Genomic DNA, 9,915 nt, shown 5'->3' on the forward strand with positions numbered 1-9,915 from the left:
ACTCTTTATGGTGGACAGGTTTGAGGCTGTCCATCCAACTTTTGTCCGTCCTTTTGATCTCAAGAAATGTCAAACATGGCAAGAATCATAGTGTTTGGACACATTATCATTTGTGTAAGTGTGTGAAGCTGCATATTCCAAAGCAGCGAGGTCCTCTCGGCAGCGGAGCAGCATGGCGGATGGCTGTCCAGGCTCGTCCATATGCTCGTCATCATCATTACGTTTATGGCCGCTTGGCCGGCCTCCGTCGCGGTTATTCCTAGCCGGTGTATAACGGCAAAGGCAGATGGAGGAAAGCGAGGAATGGCTTTTAATGCCGACGTCCGTCCAGCGAAGCCCCATCCGCTCCTCTCCTGCAGCCCACGGCCCGGCGCCCGGCCTAAACCGAGCGTCTGTGCATTATGAAAATTGCAGCTTGGCAGCAAAAGTGATTTTTAGCCACTGCTGACATGAGTGATGAGGCTGACCCCTCCACGTGCAGGAGGCCAATCCCCGTGTTTCTACGCCAGCATATGGAATAACTGGGTTAAGCTCTGTAGCTAAACTTCAGTGGATGCTCTGGATGCTGTTTACCAATAATAGACACTTTGGAACTATTTCTGCCATTATTCCCCATTCAGAGATTTTTATTGTACATTATTTAATGACCAGACACTGATTCCAAACAAGCAGCTAGCTTACCCACACTAACAAATGCCAAACGGCATGAGATATGGGACGAGTATCAACCACACCAGCTAAAGAACACTCCACGGACCTGTGGGATATGTGTGTGTGTGTGTGTGTGTGTGTGTGATGCCTTGTGCATTTAATATGGATGTAACAATTTATTAGTCATGAACATTTTACATTGTATTCCGGCACACATAAAATTGGGGGTGGAGAAATGTTAAGGGACCACCCTTCCAAACTTCAGAAATGGAAGGTCTCATCCACCTGCACCAACTATCAATCCTCACTCCAACCTCCCATAATTAATGTTGCCTTGCCATGAGCACATTGACCAGTGTTCTTTCTCACTTTTACAGGTTTGGAGATATTTAAATCCATCTTTTAAGGTGTAACACTTTATAATCTGTTTATAGCCTGCTATCCCATGAGTTTGGGCATATTCGTGTATGTAGCAAATATTGAATATTCATCTCCAGGTTCTTCTTAGCTCGGTACTAACAAACTAGCATCAGGCTAATATGCTAGTTCAATGCAGTGCTACTATATGTATAATACAGTAGATGCCTTGTATTTCTGTATACATGGAAGCAGATTAAAAAAGAATAGATAGAGTAATATATATATATATATATATATATATATATATATATATATATATATATATATATATATATATAGCTTATATTATTCAAAATAAAAACTGTATATGAGGATTGTTTTCATTTTAATACATTTTCAATACATTGTCAATACATTGCGTCAAATAATAATATTGTTATTGAATCAAAGGTGTGCCAACCTCCAATTAGACTTACTAAAGTTGCTTAATAACTTAGTTGATTATTGCTAATCAAATGAACAGACTAAACCTGCAGTGAAAAATATTGTTTGTTAAAATCTGAGGCGTGTTCAGGTTCTGGTGTATTGCTATCTTGGCATTGAAAAACACAGTTGCTCCACTGACTGAATACAACCTAAACATCCTAAACATCAACAGTCAGACATTCATTGATATCTTGGCAAAGCAGGTGTTTTCTGTACGCCTAACACACATAGACTCCTACCTCCACTTGTAACACGTACAAAAGGACATACAGCAGTCCACAAACCCAACATTTACATAATACAATAAACAGAATACAAAATAAAATAGCATTTATGTTCCCGTAAATAACTTGCTCGCACACTTTCACAGCATAAACGAGCAGCTCAGTTTCCTCTGCTGGGAAGCTTTGGACACATCTAGGTAGCTGCGCTGTTAAAATAGCAATCTGCCAAAGTCAGAGCACACCTGGCTTTTAAAGGGAATGGCAAGTGACACACTGATTAGTGTGAATAGTGCATGTCACACCCAAAACACAACCATGATTATATAAGATAATTAATACATGCCTCTTGAAGGTTTCAGGCTGCACAAGTGCTTTTCCAGTCACTACGATAGCGTAGACACACTGACATTACCAAAATTGAGCTGCATGGTGTGCAGTTTACAGCTCACCCATAGATCAATAAAATAAGGCTCTAACATTTTTTTTTCCACTTTTTTTAAATGAAAATGTTGATTAAATAATAGTATAATAATGGTGTTTTCACCTATGCCTGCTTTACATTTTCTTACTGTCTTATTGTAGCATCTACTCTTACTATTATCTGCTTATCAAAACCAAATAATTACTGTACTATTTAAACACATTAAATTAACTAAATTAACTTGAGCCAAATAGACATCAGGCTGTTAGTCTGTCTCTCCAAAACAGTCACAGGTTGTATAAAATGTGGCTCCTTAAGATAATTCATTGCCCATATTTAGAATACTCTCCTATGTGTTTGCTGAGATCTTCATCCTCAAATCCTCGTCCCTGTACAGCTTTTTACAAGTTGTACAAGTTTTTTTTTTTATATAGCAAGATGGTTATTTTATCATTTCTGTAGCAGTTTCCACCTATCCCAGGCATTCTTGCTCATAGCCATGTTCTCAGACGGCAAGCTCCGCCCCTTGTTAGGCCTCTCGCGGTTGTCTTTGTGTTTCCAGCACCACCTCTTCTGTTCTTTCAACCCTGTTCCTCCTGTCAGCCTAAATGAAGGATGGGCAGAGCGAGCTTTGGAATATCCATCAAAGATGCCTTGTGTTTACTGACATCCATTGGCAGGGCCTTTGCTCATCAATCAGCACATTAACATCTTTAACCCCTCTCGTAATCTCTCCGAATATGAGTTGATCTCATTCTGCTGGTGGACCCGGGCTCTGGGGGACGGGAGCGCTGGGATTTTCTCGCCTTTGTAACTTTCACCCCTCCTTTGTTTTCTGAAGCTTTTCCGGCGCGGTGGCGAGCGCGTTTGGTATTCCGCGGAGGCAATTCTATTTCAGCATGCACAAAATGACTTAAGTAATCAACAGTTATTGAGTGCTTGTGACTGCATGAGAGGGATGTTGATTGGGAATGAGCCTTCACTTAAGAGAAGGACCTCGCTCCCAGCAGTGGAGTGGTGTATTATTGAAACAGATGCCGGTTGGATTGCTCCTCAAAACACACGATTTGAGCCTGGAGTTCTCGCCAAGTGCCGCCGTATCACTGGAATCTGCTTGTTTTCCTTCAGAATAGTCGAGACGCTTCTTTTAACATCTTAACAATTGCATTAAAACAGCTCACTTTGAAAGCATAACTGCAGGGTGTTGCATTATGCATTACTGAGATTATAGATGTTTGGTCTGGTTGTTCAAAATGAAGCTGACATAAATTCTTTCACAATTTTGTGAAAGTAGGTATTTGGATCAGCATTTTAATAGCTATAGAGACAAAATGTCAGTGAAGAATACGAGCTGTCAGATTCTGTGAAACTGACAGCAATAAACCTGTAATTCTAGTATTTGATTATTTAGGAGCATTTTATCCTCTTCGCTAATACAGATGCCGTGCAATATCATAGAGAAATGTTTTTTGATATATATCGAGCATCATGATATATTATTGTTTTTTGGGCAACATATATGTGATAATATGTGATAGTATTGTATCCTCAGATGCCCTGAGATTCCTGTCAAATTCTTGTGTCCTCCCCTATCTGTCTTCATGTTTTACTATCTGTCGATCTCCCTTGTCTGTCATTTTTAGGTCCGCCCCCTCGTTGCCTGTACCCAGGTGTTTCCTGTTTCCTGGTCTGTGTGTATTTGTACCTTTATTTGTTTCTAGCAAAGTGGTTTGTTCTTCTGTCAGTGTAAGCAAGGATGAGACGTGGAGGTGGATGCAAATACACGGATACAAAAATGACTGGAAACAAAGAAACAACCTGGCTGATGTAAAGACTTCCATGAACCGACCAACTGCATGTCATTTCACAGTGGAATGATGGACAGTAACACTGGCAGATTAATTTATTCGGATTTATTGAACTTTAATGAAGTTAATAAATTAAGTTTCTTAAGGTTTTGTTGGCTTTTGCAACCATCATGCATATGCATATAATTATAACTTATTTGGCAATTGCTCATCTCAGCTGGGCGGACATTTTTTAAGCTCTATAATTACAAGGGTTGTACAAAATTCAGAATTTAATGGAGAATAACCCCTAAATTCCAATACATTTATTGAATTTGAATTAGGAATTAGAACTGCAGGAAGTTTAATTGGATTTCCATTAAAAATTAGAATAAATTTGTAACACATAATTAAGGTATATGTAACAGTACAGCTTTACAGTACATATTACATATGATTACAACATGAATTCCATACAGATGTATTTCTGCGCTACAACTGAGCACACTCTCCGCTTTTAGACTCTTTGGCCCATTTTTCTGCGCTACAACTGAACACTCTCTCCGCTTTTAGACTCTTTGGCCCATTTTTCTGCGCTACAACTGAACACTCTCTCCGCTTTTAGACTCTTTGGCCCATTTTTCTGCGCTACAACTGAACACTCTCTCCGCTTTTAGACTCTTTGGCCCGTTTTTCTGCGCTACAACTGCGCACTCTCTCTGCTTTTAGACTCTTTGGCCCTTTTTTCTGCGCTACAACTGAGCACTCTCTCTGCTTTTAGACCCTTTGGCCCGTTTTTCTGCGCTACAACTGCGCACTCTCTCCGCTTTTAGACTCTTTGGCCCGTTTTTCTGCGCTACAACTGAACACTCTCTCCGCTTTTAGACTCTTTGGTTCGTTTTTCTGCGCTGCAACTGAGCACTCTCTCCGCTTTTAGACTCTTTGGCCCATTTTTCTGCGCTGCAACTGAGCACTCTCTCCGCTTTTAGACTCTTTGGCCCGTTTTTCTGCGCTGCAACTGTGCACTCTCTCCGCTTTTAGACTCTTTGGCCTATTTTTCTGCGCTACAATTGCGCACTCTCTCCGCTTTTAGACTCTTTGGTTCGTTTTTCTGCGCTACAACTGAACACTCTCTCCGCTTTTAGACGCTTTAGCCCGTTTTTCTGCGCTACAATTGCGCACTCTCTCTGCATTTAGACTCTTTGGCCCGTTTTTCGGCGCTAGAACTAGATACGCTAGCACATTATAAAAACCTGCTTAACAACTTTCATTCTATTTCTAAAATACCTCACGGGCCACTCCAAAAAAGGAAACGGGCCGCAAATGGCCTGCGGATCGTAGTTTGGACACCCTACTTTAGGGCATTTGAGGAACTGTTGACCATTAAATGCAACAACATTAGACCCACCATCCAAATAATAATAATAATAATAAATATAGCCGCAAGCGGCAATCATCGGGTTCAAGCACCAACTTGCACAATGGTGCCTACTGGAGCATTGAATGGTGATGTGTAAGAATGTCTAATATGATTGGAGATGCCCTGTCACATTTAGAAATTATCAAGTTTTTCACCTGTTATTAATGTTGAGCAGAGGCCTTTCAACCTGATCAGTGCTTAAATTCACATGTAAATCTAGTGAACTTTGTAGGATATTCATTAAGTGAGTTAGAACTAGTCAAAAGGTGTCTACATGTTATTGGTATTGATCAGGTGGCTTCAACCGGAATGTTCACAAAGTGGTATTCAGATTGACCTTTGAACCTTTGCAGAACAAGCTGAAATGTTTGACCAAACAAGTTTAAATTAACACAAAGGAGTGAATGTTCTGATGTGACATACTGCTAAATCTGCCACAAAATCACAAAATTATTTTTTATAGCTTGCAGAGGTGTTAGAGAAGTTATGATAAGTAAACCAGTCTTTAGGGTTGAAGTGTTAGTGCTACAGTCTATATACGATTGTTTAATGCAAGTTAAGTTATTTAGATTGACTGTTTAAGTGTTTTGAGGTTTATGTTTGATTCAGGGGACATAAATGTAATTGTTTAATTGTCTTTTAATTTCCATACCACTAATTGTCTGTTTGTGTCTCACAGGCAAAAGAAACGGAGTTAGTGCTCTTAAACAAGCTTCTGGAGGATTCAGAAATGACGCCGCAGAAGTTCAGACAGTGGAAACAGAGAAACGAGGACCTTCACCAAGAGATTGAGAAACTTGCTGCTGAAAAAAGAAAGAAACATGCAGAATCAACCCCAAAGAAGACCCCCGAAAAGACCCCGGCTAAGACAACCAGCGAGGCCGGCAGTCTGAGCGATGGAGAACAGCTGGTGGATGCTGAGCCACATAACGATGGAAAATCTGCCCAGGAGTCCCTTTCGGAAGAGCCGGCCGATGAAAGAGGAGATAGCAAATCCTCTGAAAATTTCTTCTACATCTGAGCCCAGCACAACGTCTGCTGGCCAACGAGGTGTTCCTCCACCCTTCCTCTGTTCAGAGCCGGATGTTTCCATTTTCCAGCCTCTTTTGAGGAATAATTGACATCAGTGTTGCTAAGCAACATATGTTATATGTATTTCTAAGATGGCTTGATTGGCTAGCTAATCACAGCAGCTCATTTTCAGTGAGTTGTGGTTGTTTTATTGTCTTCGCTTTTCAAGTGGAGCTTGTGGGTAACACTGCGAGTTTGTAAATATATGTTTTACAGATTATTCTGAAATAAATAACACTGGAGTTATTGAAATATAATAACTTTGACTCTTCTGAGCTACTATGGAGCAGTATGAACACACAATGGATGAGTTTTTCATTGCATCAGAGATACAATGAACCTTAACACGAGTCAGAAATGCTGGACATGTGCAGAAGAAGCACCACCATGTTTCTGATGATACATAAATATATATGGATGGAACATTGTTAGCCATCACTGGAGAGGAATCCAAGTCTTTATTTTAGCAGCCTGTATTCAGCTGGATCTGTGTTCACACCCAGCGGGTAAAAGCGGCCCAAATCATGTTATCAGTATGAATGTGCAAAAAACTGCAAAGAAACAAAATAAATCTGACATTTTTATTCTGATTTGGGCCATTTTCATATGTGGTATTAAAATCTAATCTCTGATATCTGAATTCATTGCAAAGTAACTCAGTCTGAACAGCAGATCGGTATTTATGTGACTTTTTCATCAATACTAATATATATATGCCCTGAAGTGTCATGTGAATTATTGCTTTTTTTATACCTGCATGTAAGTTTGAGCTTGAACTGTTCAGGCGAATGTTTAATCTAGGTCACATAACAGCAATGAACACTGTGAACAGTTTAAAAATACCCGATTTAGTGAGAAAATCAGATTTAAACCAGTTCACTTAGTCCTTTTTTGGTACATCCATCCACCACAGTTCAACCAGAGACCAGGACTTATCAAAGCTTCATAGAATCAAATCAACCAACCTCAGTTTATTTCACATTAATCTGAAAGTGAATTGGCTTGAATTGACTGCAGTGCTGTTTGTGTTTACACTATACAAAAAGTGAACTCTAAAGTGAATTCAATTTTGTTTTGGGTTTTCTTCGGCAGCGATGAGGTCTGAATTATGGATAATGTGGTTCAAGGGCTTCATATTGTATAAATAAGAGGTGGGTTTCCAAAATGATTGTAGCACTAAGCACTTCAAAGCCTCATAACTCTAAAGCACATTATTAAAATGACAAGCATTTTCCAAAAATCTTTGTAACAAATGTAGTATTTACACCTGTTAAGTAACTTAAGAGAATTCCAACTCTTTTGTGACTTACTAAGTACTTCTTAACTTGATGTTTGGTGTGAAGTTCCACATAAAAAAATGAAAATCAGGTGCTGACACACTGATGATCTGATGGTTCAGATGATCTAAGCTGGTCTGGTTAAGATGGTTGAAATCTGGTCATCCAGATTTACTACATAGAGAATTACTACATACTGGTAAGATGCTGGGTACTTGGCTCTTTTTTTAGCACATTCAATGTTACATTTAATTCTGGTCATACTGATTGACAGGAGTGTGAGGAGATCTAGTGCCATGAGATCTTAAGAGATAAACCATCAAACAAAACATACCCTGTAATGATCAAGAGCTTAGACGTTAAAAATAAATAAATATTTAATATGTAACTGCCTTGTATGCCAAAAAAATCTAGACAAAAATTATGTGATTAATATGTTCCTAGTATTACATAGACAGTGTAGCAATTCCCTCAGTATGAATGTCATTAATTCAGGTCTAAATCTAAATAAAGGTTTATAATGTTTTATTTTTTTCCTGTGTTTAAATCATTTTACTGTTGAGAAAGGAAAAGAAAAAGAGTTAGGAGGATAGTAGATGATGTATACATTTAAATAAAATACATTAAATTAGCAGTAGTAGTAGTAGTAGTAGTATATATCGTAAACCTACACGTTCCACTTACAGTATCCAACAAAAGTACACTTAGGTCTGCTAATATTTTATTACATATACTTTATTAAATATTATGCATTATATTTATATATTCCTATTTTATTACTTGGTACAAAGATACACTGACATGCCATAAATCAAGCTGCATGGTTCACAGCTCACCTATAGGGTGCTACAATAGGGCACAAATAGTTTCAATAACAATAATAAGTTATTTTAAAATGTCCATTATTTTAATATAAATTATTTACATCTATCACTGTTGGATGTTCACTACAGCAAGTTTATTTTTCAGAAGTTGGGCTTAGGGCTTGGGGATTTTTTTATTGTTCATGTCAATATCAGAATTATATTGCCTTGAACGAAATTAAGAAAAATGATGGGATGTAAATTTGCCCATATTGTCCAGTCTTACGGAACTATAAGCCTATAAGTTCTTTAACCATGAAGCACAACATGAGGTGGCCTGGGGCCTCTGTCTTTTTTGAAGTCCCAAACTAATTGTATTATAAAAAAAGTATTATTAAAAAATAGAGTTGAGGGTAGATTTACACATTAAATAGAAACCATGACTCATGTTCCGTTTTCTGAGATCATTTGAAACACTGAATCCAGGTCCAAACATGGAAACACCCTTAAAGTTCATTAGAACGGTTCTACACAGGCCCAACCCTAACTAACCCATGTCTTTAAGAAAAACTGACTCATATCACCACTAAAAGAAACACTTCATGGTTCAGTCTGTTCTTCAGTTGAAGTCAGTACAAAGCATTTTGCAGCCAGCTCTCAAGTTAGACGTTTCTTGATGATTCTTATTGTTATTTTGGGATTATGGCAGGGCAATAAATTGAGATTTTCTAGAAATTGATTATTTTATTGTGTTAAAACTTTGCCCACTGACTATTCATGTACTGACCCCTAAAAACATACTATTGCGTTTGCAGTCACTCAACTCTGCCCTTTTTAGACTGTCCCAAAGGAAACAACACAGAGGAGAACTCAAATATTCAGGTTGCCTTTCAATTTCATATTAGTTACTAATGCTAGTTTCAGAGTAAGTTTTAAAGTTGAGTATACTCAAAAATACACAATACATACTCAGAGATGGTTGTTTTTTTTTAGTGTGGTTAGGATAGATAAGATTCACAATGCAATGCAAACAGAAAAGAGAGCAGCTACTCACATCTGGAAACAAAAATTTGGGCAATAACGCAGCAGTTAATTACAATTAAGTGCAGCATACAGCAAACAAATACCGTATTTTTCGGACTATAAGGCGCACCGTATTATAAGACGCACTATCAAAGAACGCCTATTTTCTGCTATTTTTCCATACATAGGGCGCATCGCATTATAAGGCGCGTTAAGTGACACTAGAAAGGGTGCCTATATCAAAGTGAACAGGGGTGGCGCCATGTTTCCCTTCCCCCACCGGGGGTGGTCGCTTGCCGGTGGAGCGTCTCAGTATACAAATCTAACGTTAGCTCTTTCAAAGTCAAACGAGTGCTGGATATTAATCTACACAGATTCCTCTCCTGAAAACT

The 9,915-nt window shown here is 38.6% G+C and overlaps 1 protein-coding gene across 1 annotated transcript in view; it reads left to right on the forward strand.

The window, feature by feature from the left end:
* Positions 1-8,223, forward strand: part of cnksr1 (connector enhancer of kinase suppressor of Ras 1) — a 59,709-nt gene extending 51,486 nt beyond the window's left edge. Inside the window, exon 21 of the mRNA XM_022663733.2 lies at positions 6,029-8,223. Within this exon, the coding sequence (XP_022519454.2) occupies positions 6,029-6,370 (342 nt within the window). The 3' untranslated portion in view covers positions 6,371-8,223. The remainder of the gene's footprint in view (positions 1-6,028) is intronic.
* Positions 8,224-9,915: the final 1,692 nt, after the last annotated feature.

This window comes from Astyanax mexicanus, chromosome 14, assembly GCF_023375975.1.
Source record: "Astyanax mexicanus isolate ESR-SI-001 chromosome 14, AstMex3_surface, whole genome shotgun sequence".
NCBI classification, from domain to species: domain Eukaryota; kingdom Metazoa; phylum Chordata; class Actinopteri; order Characiformes; family Acestrorhamphidae; genus Astyanax; species Astyanax mexicanus.